General features: G+C 36.4%; 1 protein-coding gene across 3 annotated transcripts in view; it reads left to right on the top strand.

Moving 5' to 3' along the window:
* Nucleotides 1-13,311, top strand: part of LOC149808399 (signal-induced proliferation-associated 1-like protein 2) — a 210,271-nt gene that overhangs the window by 74,012 nt on the left and 122,948 nt on the right. For all 3 annotated transcript variants that reach the window (XM_089976661.1, XM_089976669.1, XM_089976678.1), the window contains exon 3: nt 12,625-12,770. In XM_089976661.1, coding sequence (XP_089832787.1) covers nt 12,625-12,770 — 146 coding nt within the window. The remainder of the gene's footprint in view (nt 1-12,624; nt 12,771-13,311) is intronic.

The raw sequence follows: 13,311 nt of genomic DNA on the forward strand, positions 1-13,311 counted from the left end.
CACCATAGAAGCAACTCTATTACACCAAATATTAAAAAATGGTCAGTGGCACATTCTAGAGTGAACACTGACGGCAGCTGGAGACTACTAAAAGTGTAATAGAGGCAAGCTGTGTAATTGTTGATTACATTATGCTTTCTTCCGCTAGTTAAAATATCTAAGTAATGTTTTTGCAGTGATTAATTCTGTTAGGCAGCTGTGCTCACCCACTGCAGTGGCAAAACTCATAGAGAAGAGATAGCATGAAGTATACACCTTCTTTTACTTTGTGTTCAGGGGGCCCCGAGTGGCCGAGTGGTGTAAAGCGCTCACCATTACGGATCACTGCCGTCTTACCTCTGTCTGCGTGGGTTCGAGTCTCTGGCTTGGCCAATGTGGTTACATGAGAAAGCTTGTTAGTAGCTTCTCATGGGTTGGTGGTTCTTTCTGGGGTTTTCCTGGGTTCTTCTACCACCATTTATACTGCCCACCATGTATAGCCTATCTAATGCTGAAAAATGGCGTTAAACCCTACAACAACAACAGCTTTGTGTACACATGCATGTGAATGTCCAGGGTGGGAGGATTTTCCTTCTGAGATGAGAGTTGACTCCTATCCCTCCAGTCACTTGCTGAAATCTCCTGTGTACCCAAAATTACTATTGAAATTTTTTATTTTGTCAGACTTTGCTTCAAGTGTAATATATTTACAGCAATACTGCCAACAGTCATGTCACTGGCTTTAGCTTCAAGCAGCATAAAACAGTTAACATCCCTTTGAATCTGTTGGCTTCAGCGTTTGAAGTTTGTCAACGTGGATTAAATTATGTGTAAATCAAAAGTAATTTTGGAAGGATTAAAGAGATTAATTGATTATAGCCAGAATAAAGAGCTTAACTAGCATCAAACAGTGTTTCTTCAGTGTTTAAAGTATGTTGAGCTAAGTGTGCATTATCTCCCTATTCTAAAGTGATAGATGAAAATGGTAACTTCATTCCTTGGAATCAAGTTCAAAGGACATGAATATGCATTTTGCCTTCAAGTAAAGCTGATTATAAAATCTGCTATGGTGTCAAGAATGACATTATGTGTCATGCATCATATTAAAACATGTTAAATGTGACAACAAATATGCCATTACTGAAATCCATATTCGTGGAATCTGCATGAAATCTGGATACAGGTATACATTCCAAGACACTATTTGCCATCTTTACAGCTGAACATAATTTCTCAGTTACTGTAGCAGAACATGTTGCAGATCTAGTAAAAATAATCTTCCCTGACTTGGAAATAGCACAAAAGTTCTCATACAGACAAAAAGTACTGACATAGTAATCCAAACATTGGGTCATTGTCATGGAGTGCTGGATGACATGAGAGGTCTTCCTCACTCATTTACTGACATAGTAATCCAAGCATTCAGGTCATTGTCATGGAGTGCTCGATGACATGAGAGGTCTTCCTCACTCATTAGGGTTTTCAGTCATGTTATCTAAGAAACGACTGACCCCTGTGTTGTTGCCTGGATCAAGTAACTAATAAAATAATATATGAAATAAATGGATGGAATAACAGAGGTCTGAGCAGAGATAAAGAAGAGAACAACACAAGCCAATACAAAAATTTAATGAGTTACATAAACAAAATGAAATTGAAAATGATGTGTGAATGTTTCACTTTCAGCAAGGAAGTTACAAAATTATGCAAATTTCAATTAGTCGTTCTGTTACTGAGAGAACAGATTTCATCATGTGATATAGAGTGACTGATCAAACTCAGATTGCCAGTGTGACAGCATCACCTTGTTCTTTTGGTCTTTCCTAAATCACTGCTGGTAGTCAGTTGGCATTTCCATCTCTTTCTTTCTTTCTCTCTAGCCTCTTCGGGCCAACAACCTCTTGGTTGCAGACTGCACCACCTTTCCTCTGTGCAGTCTGTATGGAGCTGTCTTGTTTTTCCTTAAAATAAATATTTAACACCCTTCCTAAATGCTGACAGGTTTTGTTTTGTTTTTCTTCTTCTGGGATTAACAAATATTTCCACTCTCTTTGCTAGATATTGTCTATCTTTATCAGAATCTACAGAACAAGCTGTGGTCATTCGCACAAATACACAAACCTATTATCATAAATCGATGCCTGGTTAGCGGCTACTGCATTTTTAACTGAGAACCATGACATAATTAGCTCTTTTTGATACTGTCATTGCCCCGCCTTGGCCATACCAGGTGACTGATCAGTTGACACATGTTACTCACAAGAGAATTCATGCTTAATTAAACACAAATTAATGGACTTTTCTCCTTATCCTAACTATGTTATTTTGCTAATTAGTGATTCATTGGCACAGATTTCAAGACAAAGGAAAATCAATCTTCATCATAAATGATACAAATCATTTAAGACAGATAATTTAATATTTACACAATTGACATTAGAAGAAATGCACAAAATCTTACTATGCGATTTCTTTTACATAGAAAACAACAAAATCCAAACCCATTCTTGTAATGAAATATTCTTTGACATTCTTACAAACATGAATCATAAACATGGACTATTATTTCTGAACTCAAGGAAAATGGAAGCATGAATTTAAAATGAATACATTCAGTAATATTTACAAACTTACATCAATGAATATACATTGCACACAATTGAGACTAACCTTGTGCTTTCCCAAGCTCTCGCCTGTTTATCATTAGAGAATTTTCCCTTTTTTTTGTCAACCTACCCACCTGTATATGCATTCAGCACTGGGAACTTCTCATGCTTAAACAGGCATTGCCTTTCTAAAGATTTCATTTTTGACACTCAAGTTTACATTTTCCTCCTGTAAAATGCATTGGAAATAAATACCAGTAAGTTTTGCTGGAGATTTCATCTGTTTATTTTATCCTTTTTTTTGTTACCTTTTTTATCCATAATCTTTAGCCATGTGCTGTTGAATTGCAAGAAAGCTAATCAGAATCAGTAAAAATGCTTTGTCAGCCAATAAAATTGATGGTCTAATCCTTCTCACACATAAAGTTACTTGCTTAGTAAGCCATCTTGGTGTGAACTCCATTCAGTCCAAAATCAACTATCGCATTGATTTATCTTCATTTATGGGAACTTTTATGTGCCATAGAGGCAGCTTAATTGTGCCAAGAATGAAAAGTAAGGTTTAGTGGCATGGTCTAGAATAAACTCCTGTATGGGTCCTTACCTGAGTCAATAGCACAGCCTAGAATAAACAGTATTGTATGGATCCCTATGGGTCAGTTGCATAGCCAAGAATAAACGCTAAGTATGGGTCCTTAAGGGTCGGTGGCACTGCCTAGAATAAATATGATGTGCTAACATTTCAGTGAATGATAACAGTAAGTGAACAAATATTTTTGAGAAAGGCCAGGCTTCTGAACAAAGTTTCAAACAATATGGCCCCATTATATCTCAGTTAATTATTTCATGCTAGAAAACAAGGCAGCTCTCCATTTAAGATCAGTTTTAGCTAGCCACCTTTCCATCCCAAAACCAAATAAAGAATTTGTTGAAAAAAAGTTTTCAATATTCAGGATCACTAATTTGGAACAGAATCCCCAAGGAAATTAGAGAAAGTACCAATATAAATGCATTTAATTATAATCTAATAGATGAAAAGTGGAATCTGTTGATTTGACATATACATTACAGCTTAAAGTATAAATTCACCAACCTTCCATTTTGTTGTCTCACTACTTGTATGTGTATGTGTGTGTGTGTGTGTGTATATATATATATATATATATATATATATATATATATATATATATATATATATATATATATATATATAGTGGTGTGACATGGTTTGTTATGCTGTCACTGTGGTAGGTGTGGGGTGGAGTGCTTCCAATATTTATTTAAATTATTATAGAAGTCCCAACCAGGCTTGATTTTGGTTGGAAGTTAAATTAGTGAAAGATAGACGTAAAGCTCTGAGTCCCCAGTCAGCAATGCCAACGGTTAATGATTGAATATACCAAAAAAATGAAATTCAACTAATAACAATATAATGACAATTCAATAATCCAATGATTAAAATTTCCCATGTACTCTCTTTCCGCTCGACCCTGTGATAGCCTATTGCATCAGTGTGAGATAGCTTTCCACCTGTCCTTGTATTCTACTCATCTGCGTATTCTTCTCTCCTATTCCTCCAATTCTTTCTCTTCCTCCTGACTTTCTCCAAATTCCTTCTCCTCCTTGACTTCTTTATACTTCTCCTCCTTTTCCACTTTCTCCTCCTTGTCTTCTTTTCCTCCTTGACTCTATACCAACCAGACTTGTTGACTCTGACTGCCCTGCTAGTCTTACTTCCATCTCCCCTCTTAGAGACTAGGGACTCACTGAACCAGAAGTTCTTTTCCCCAAAAAGCTTCCTGTGAAAACACAAGAATGGTACAATATTTTCCTAAGCCCTCTCATCTCACACTACACCCAGCCTATCATCAGATAACAGCTATTAAATTCTTTGGTCATGCATTCATTCGCATTGAAATACTCTTACGTTCTTGTATGGTAAATCAATGTCGTAATAAAACCACGGTATCAGTTACTTCTCATACATACATCAATAAATTGCGTCACATCAGTACATATTCCTAATCCCATTATACTAAACAATATCACAGCAATCAGAAGCATTCTTTACATTACAACTCATACAAAATACACAAATATTAAAATATCCATGCATCCATATTAACTAATCTTACACTCTTCAACCAGTTCCCAAATTCACAATTGAAGCATGTGTATACTCTAACATATCACATGAATAAGTGAACTAGTTTAGTATGAAGTAACCTATTAGCGAATGACAAATTAATTCTGACCACAAGCTAATAATCTACATAATTCTCTACATAATACTCAAGCTCATTTCTCAAATACGCATGTAAATCAAACACTACAAAGGTAATTCTACGTAGTAAACGATCCTATTAAGTATACATACTACACATAATTACAATTACAATTACAATGCCTTAATAATCTGCAAAATCGAGCAAATAACTTAACTGACCTTTACGAAGCTTTGTCTTTCCTTAGAATCTCCTATATTGCTCATCAGTTCCTAGGCAAGACTAAATTTTCGCTTGCTAATTAGAAGTTATAATTCAGATCGACATAGCTATCACACCCTCTATCTCAGTTCCAATTGGATGTCGCTTTAATTCGATCCATGCTAAGTACGGACACGAATATACAGCACAACATATGGTTATCTACAGAGCATGTTCAGACATCAAAGATGGCTTGTAATAATACCTTAGTTTATACATGACTTACAAACTGGGGTTGAGCAAACGTGACATATATATATAATGTACATGTACCTAGTTGGAGCATGTTCATTAAAAAAAATTGTTTATTATGTCCATATATAAATTTAGCTTATTATTAATGCTCTGTGTGTGTCATTCTGTGTCTGTGTAACTATGTATACATACTTTGGATAAGAAACTAATCTTCCTATATGCCCTCTGTTATGTACATGTACATATAAGATACAAGCTAATAATATTATGTTCACAGACACACATGCACAAACCAGCATATATACACTATATAAACAAGTATTCACATAAATGCTTCATTGCTGTAGAAATGAAAATGAAGCACAGGTGGGTGGTGTAAGATATACTTTAACAAGTACACCATGTTTTTTTAAATTTATATCTTTGATATATATTTTATGATCTCATCTATCTAATACACCTATTGTGGAAGGATGAGATGCATGCTAGGAGATGATTTAATATCATGTGGAATGTTATTTTGAGCAAGCGCACCTGTAAATTTAAAGTTATTTTTTAATAGCTCCTAATTTGGCTTGAGTACTTTGAAATTTTGTCCTTTTAATGATCTTAGAGTTGGGGTGCCAGCAGATTCACTTTCCTTGAAAATGATGGTTAGATACTTTGGTGCAGATTTTGTAAACTCCTTGTACATTACTTTGGCCTTTCTCAAAAATATTCTTTCATGTATTGACCATTCCAGTGGCCTAGTGGTTAGGGTGTCTGCCTAGGATGTGGGAGGTCGCTGGTTCCAACCCTGGCCGAGTTATACCAAAGGCTTATAAAAATGGTTCTAACAGCTGCCTCGCAAAGCGCTCAGCATTAGGAGGTTAGTGTTAGGACTGGTCAGCCTTGTGTCAGGATAATGTGACTGGGTGAGACATGATGCTACATGTCTGTGACATGATGCCCCAGTGCTAACATCACTATAGACTACCACACTGCAGACATATTAGCAGTATTACTGAAAAATTGTTAAAGCTGCATTAAAAATTGAAATCAAACACACAAGCTTTAATGTATTGATAATACTTTGTAAGCGTTGCATTTTTGAATATTTTCCGTTTGCTGATCAAGAATTATTTTACATGCCCTTTCCTGAAGTCTGGAAATTTTTCATATTTGTAGCAGTTGTGTTCTCACAAATTATATTATGGTAGTCTAGATGCAGTGGAATGTAACTTCTGAAAAAGTAACTCAGTAATGTAATGGAATTAAGGCCTTGATTTTCTTGGGAGCCAAAGATACAAATTTTTTAATTTGAAATATAATTTATGTTGTGATACCATTGCAAGTTATTGTTTATAAATATTCCAAGAATTCTATCTAAACACGTCATTTTCAGATCAGATTTATTATAAAGAACATGCAGCATATCAGCTTGCCATCTTTTTCTTCTCTGCAGTGTAATTATCAACAATGTCTTTGTTTTGTCCTTATTGAGGACCATACCATTTTCAATTCTTTTGAGAGCAGTTTGAAGGTTTTCTTTCAACCTCACCGCTCAGGTGGCCTGGTGGTTAGAGCATCTCCCTCGGAAGCAGGAGGTCGTGGATTCGAACCCTGGCCGAGTCATACCACAGACTTACAAAAATGGTACTAACAGCTGCCTTGCTAGGCACTCAGCATTAATAGGTTAGTGTTTCAGCATTAAGAGGTTAGTGTTAGGACTGTTTGGCCTGGTGTCAGGATAATGTGACTGGGTGGGATATCATGCTACATGTCTGCGGCATGATGCCTCAGTGCTAGACATCACTATAAACTGCCACACTGCAGCCATCGTAGTGATATGACTGAAAAATTGTTAAAGCTACGTTAAAAATTCAAAACACACACACACACACACACACACACACACACACTCTTTCAACCTCTGCTTGGTTGCTTTGAGCATCAGAGTAGTGTCATCAGCATACATGTCAGTTGATGAGACTGCATCTCCTATTTTTAGGGGTAGGTCATTTGTGAACAGAACAAATTAAACAAGGGCCCAGAAGATAAAACCTTGTGGCACTACACACCTTAACATTTTAGTTTTGGATAGGCGTCCAGTTAATGTTACCTTTTGAGATCTATTACTCAAGTAGGATTGGAACCACTTAAGAGAATCCTCACTACAGTGATAGATTTTAACTTTTCAATAAGAATTTCGTGATCTCCTAGGTCAAAAACCATTTGAATATCAATCATTATAGTATCAACTAACATTCATTCATCTAAGGTTCAGTCTTTTGTCAGTCAGTGAAATAAGTGAGTTTCAAAAGAATGATCTTTTTGAAAGCCAGATTGATTTTCATGAAGTAGATTGTGATCATTGAGATAGTTCATAAAATAACAGCATCCAGGCTTTTCTAGTAATTTGGAAAGCGATGGAAGAACTGATGTTGGTCTATAGCTATTCCCATCCTCTTTTGATCCAACTTTATGTAGTGGTGTTACTTTGGCAGTTTTCCAAGATTGGGCAAGTTGACTTAGAACACTCAGCATGTGGTTACACAGAAAGGTAATGCTATCAGCAATGGCAGAAGCAGCTGCCTTAAGATGTCTTGGACTTTTTATATCGAGTCCTGTAGATTTAGAAACGGTGGTTTTTTGGTAATTCAAAACAAACTCAAGAACTTATTTCCAGGATTTCAAATTTAGTGTCAGTTGTAAGTTTTGTGGAACAAAAACATTTTAGTTGATTGATTAGAGTCTGTCTTATGTTCTGTAATTTTGAAAGCAGTGCTTACAGATAAATCATTGAAAATATCTGCAATGTCATATGGATCATAAACTTGGTTTCCATCATTAATTAGGGGTGATATTGTACTTTCCTGCTACAAATTCCTTAAAACTTTTTGAGTTTTTTTTTTAGTGTGGGTTGTCACCATGAATATTTTGGTAGTGGTTTCTCCTTGCTTGTTTAATCATTTGGCTTACTTTATTTCTTCTGATTTTGTATACATCTTCGTTACCTTTAGATTTTTAAGTGGTATTGTCTTTTCATTGCATCTAAACTTTCTGTGGTGACCAAACCAGGTTGATGATCATACTTAACTATATGCATCTTCAAAGGTTTGTGTTTATGAACAACTTCCAAAAGCAGATCAAACCAAGTGCTTAACATATCTTCAGTACCATAAAAAATTTTTAATGTATCCCAGGGATTTGCTCTAAATCCTTCAAGAATTTTTCATTATTGAAAGTTTTAAAAGACCTGTATGTAATAGATTTATTCTTTTTTCCTATATTGTTGTTATGTTTTCTTTTGAGAATAACTGCAAAATGATTGCTGAAACCAAATTTTGGAGCAGAAATTCTTGAAACATTTTTCGGTCAGCATTTGAGGATGGATACATGAAACCAACTATATAGGGTTTGGCTTTTTCTGGGATGAACTGAATCCATATTGATTCAACTTTTCAGATTCAAGATCCAACCTTTTTTGTAAACACTAACATATTTTACATATGCCAGGATTCTTCCTGCCTTCCTGTCTCTCTGAATATGTCATATCCATCAATGCAAGGAAAATATCAGTTGGACTTTCAGCCAGTTTTGTTTCTGAGATGCCAATCAAATGTACATTGTTATCTGGAGAAGTTAACATAAGCTTAACTTATAATAGATGGCCATAAGGAGGTTAGTTCCATGCGAACAAATGTCACCCTCATTACATAAAGTTGTTATTATTATTATTATTATTAATGTTGTTTTTGTTGTTGGTCCTTGACTCATTTGGCTCCAGAGGTTTCTGTCGTTTTTGCCTGAAATGTGCGTAGGAAAGACATTTGGGGGGGGGGCTATTTCTGAATACATCGTAATACATCGGCTTTCAACAGATTTTCCATGAGACTAATGCCTAGTTGTATTAGAAACATCATTTTCCATTGGTTATTTTGCTTGCGCATGAGCAGAAGGGTAAAAGTTGGAGATCTTTTTTTTTTTTTTTGCTTAATGGACCCATCATTTTCATATGGAGACCACAATTTATTCCAAATGCCCACCTTATCCTAGTTTTTGCAAAGGTTCACCTGTCTGTGTGCAGTTAAGACCGGTATGCCTTAGATCTGAGGCCAAAAGGTCTCAAATCTGGACACAAAATCGCATTCTGATCTCAAGCAAATTTTGGGTGAAAAAAAAATGGGTCCAAAAAATGAGGTTTTTCTCCCAGCATTTTGTAGTGCAAATAGAACTTCCAGATTATTTGATATCATTTTAGAGCTATATCTGTCTGCTTTTTTTAAATACCACCCATGTTGGTGTATCTTAAATGACCTTGATGCTGCAGAGCTTGGAAGTAGGGTACAGCCTCATCACGCCTACAGACGAGATCGGGGCCGAATCGGTTAAGGGTCAATGGCACAGCCTAGTATAGATGCTATGAATGGGTATATACAGGTCCATAAGGGACAGTGGCACAGTCTAGATTCAACAATGTAAGAGTCCTTATGGGTCATTGACTCAGCCTAGAATAAACACTATGTATGGGCCCTTAAGGGTCAGTGACATAGCTAAGAATAAACACTACCTATTGGTCCTCATGGGTCAGTGTCTCAGCCTGTAATAACACTATGTATGGGTCTTCAGGGTCAGTGTCACAGCTGAGAATAAACACTATATATGGGTCAGTGTCACAGCCTAGAATAAACACTATATATGGGTCACTGTCATAGCCTAGAATAAATACTATGTATGGGCCTTCAGGGTCAATGTCACAGCCTAGAATAAACACTATATATGGGTCACTGTCATAGCCTAGAATAAACACTATGTATGGGTCACTGTCATAGCCTAGAATAAACACTATGTATGGGTCACTGTCATAGCCTAGAATAAACACTATATATGGGTCACTGTCATAGCCTAGAATAAACACTATATATGGGTCACTGTCATAGCCTAGAATAAACACTATGTATGGGTCCTTAAAGGTTAGTGGCACATCCTAGATTAAACACTGTAAGGGTCCTTATGGGTCATTGACTCAGCCTAGAATAAACTCTATGTATGGGCCCTTAAGGGTCAGTGACATAGCTAAGAATAAACACTACCTATTGGTTTTTATGGGTCAGTGTCTCAGCCTAGAATAAACACTATGTATGGGTCTTCGGGGTCAGTGTCACAGCCTAGACTAAACACTATATATGGGTCACTGTCACAGCCTAGAATAAACACTATGTATGGGTCAGTGTCACAGCCTAGAATAAACACTGTATGGGTCAGTGTCTCAGCCTAGAATAAACACTATGTATGGGTCTTCAGGGTCAGTGTGACAGCCTAGACTAAACACTATATATGGGTCACTGTCATAGCCTAGAATAAACACTATGTATGGGTCAGTGTCTCAGCCTAGAATAAACACTATGTATGGGTCCTTATAAGTCAGTGGCTTAGCCTAGAATAAACAGTATGTATGGGTCTTTAAGGATCAGTGGCAGTCTAAAATCAACACTATGTATGTGTTCTTAAGTGTCAGTGGCACAGCCTAGAAAGAAACAAACAGTATATATGGGTCCTTAAGTGTCAGTGGCACATGCTAGAATAAACACTATGTATGGGTCCTTAAGGGTAAATGGCACAGGCTAGAATAAACACAAGGTATGGGTCCTTACATCTGAGGTTGTGTATGATCAGATTGCTTGGATTAACTTTGGGTGTTTGATTGTAAATCATATTTAGTTAGTTAATTGAAAATTTGTCTTTTTATTGAGTCCATGCCCATCCAGCCATCTATCTGTTCATCCATACTGTGGATTAACCTCAGTGTTAAGTTTTTAAACTTTAGGCTTCGATGTGGACTCAACGTACAGACCATGGCCAGTTGCTTGTTATCATTTTCATTTTATTGTTGAAAAACAGACCCTTGCATCAAATCATGGTCTAGTATATTTGTTTCTAAGGGTTTATACCATTCATATAATAAAAATTTAAAACAGTGATGAGAGGTAAGTAGTTCATTTATATCCTGCAAAGTCACATGGGGATGTGAACCAGTAACTGGCAGACCCAGTATTTCAAGTTGGGGTATGTTAGGAACATTAAAAGAATTTAATTATCTTAAATCAGGGAAGGGTATGGTGAAGAGCTTGTGGGGGAGGAATAATACCCTTTTGGCTTGTAGCCAGACTTCCTATTTAAATAGTCCCTGGAGGTCATTATTGTACATATGACCATAAGATCATGTATCAAAGTGTATTCAGAAGAAGAAAAAAAGTTCTGTTAAAAAACATTTGTGAAACTCTTCAGTGGAGTATGGTATGCAGGGGGAAGAGCTGAGCGCACTGTTTTTTTTATTACATGTATGTTAAATTTTTCCACTCAGACAACAATATCTAGCTTAAAGCATGCATTTTAAGGCTTTTACATGTCTTACCTGCATCTTTTATTTGATATACTTTTTATAAATATTTTTACATGTCATTTATAATCTAGGTTGCTGTACCTCATGCTTTCACATAATATGGAAGGATTTATTTTTCTGGTGATTTTGTGCAGGTCTTCATTTTTCAATTTTTACTATGTTACTGGTACTTTTAGGTTTTAGTTGCCATGATATAGCCACTATTGTGCTGCATTGCCATTAAATGCTACTGCATATTTACAAAAGAATGAATGTACAGTACACAATCCAGGTTCCTAATGGTTAAAAAAGAAATGGTGAAAGTTACTGTCCATCTACACCCTAGATTAAAAATTCATGTGGGGCCCTGAGTGGCCGAGTGGTCTAAAGCGCTCTTCATTACGGATCACTGCCATCTCACCTCTGTCTGCATTGGTTCGAGTCTCGGAATCGGCCAATGTGGGTATGTGAGAAAGCTTGCCAGTAGCTTCTTGTGGGTCGGTGGTTCTTGCCGGGGTTTTCCCGGGTTGTTCCTCCACCATTAATACTGGCTGCCATGTATAGCCTATTGTGTGCTGAAAAATGGCGTTAAACCCCACAACAACAACAACAATAAAAATTCATGTTATTTTTGTTTTTTTTTTAATTTTAGCTATTTAATCCAATTTTGTTTGGGTTTTGAATATAGCTAAGGTATGCACTTTTTCCTAATCATCAAAGAGCAGGTGTTTGCATGACATGCAGGTCATGACCAGTTGATTGTATCATTTTTTTATGGCCATTTTATTTTGGTTCAAAAGCTCCAACATGTCCAGTATGTCCTGTTAGATAATACTTCTTTGCTGCCCATTTTAACATGTTGCAATGGGTCAGTGGTTTTAAAAAAAAACCATATTCATGTGTCTGATAGTATGGTGAACTGATTTTATTTTCCTTCCAGTAGTAGCCACCTTAATGACCTATATTTGAAAATATTTAAACTTGATCATTTCAGATCATCAGAACTATTTTGGTATTGATGACAATTTGGGTCCAGTAGCAGTGAGTGTGAAGCGAGAGAAACTGGATGAACGAGAAAACAACCTTGGCAAATCAGAGGCAGGCCTGTACCAATACAGAATCATCATCAGAACCAGTGAGGTTTGTATCCTACAGTCTGTGTATGTACATGACTAGCACCACTGCCCCCACCTGTTCTTCCCTGTCCTTGATTTTTTTAAATATACCAGTGTGATAGCGGTAGAACTTAAGTTGCCTTCTTCTGTCCGTCATCATTGGTTAAATATTGCAGGTATGTCATTTTTCATCCACTGGTGTGTGGGACAAATACATACTCTATAAAAACCATTTCTAGTTTTTTGTATTGTGCTTGTTCTAAAGCAGAGCATATTATGCTGTGATGTTGTACATCAGTCCATCTGTGACCAGTTCCATGTACACATAGTTACTTGAGTTCTTCACCGTCTACAGTTACTAAGTTTTGTGGGTGGCTTGCACTTTGGGTAGCGAAGAAGCATGTTGATGTCAGTATGAAAAGGTCAGAGTCATTGCATTTCACAGAAAAAATGGTTTAGCAAAATAAGTTTTGTTCTATATAAGTAACTTGACCAAACATAGTGTACGAGTTGTACATAGGGTAATAAAGAAACGTATTGATTCTTGTCGGAGATCATGGTCATGG

This window comes from Sinohyriopsis cumingii, chromosome 1, assembly GCF_028554795.1.
Source record: "Sinohyriopsis cumingii isolate HCF-2022 chromosome 1, ASM2855479v2, whole genome shotgun sequence".
Taxonomy (NCBI): Eukaryota; Metazoa; Mollusca; class Bivalvia; order Unionida; family Unionidae; genus Sinohyriopsis; species Sinohyriopsis cumingii.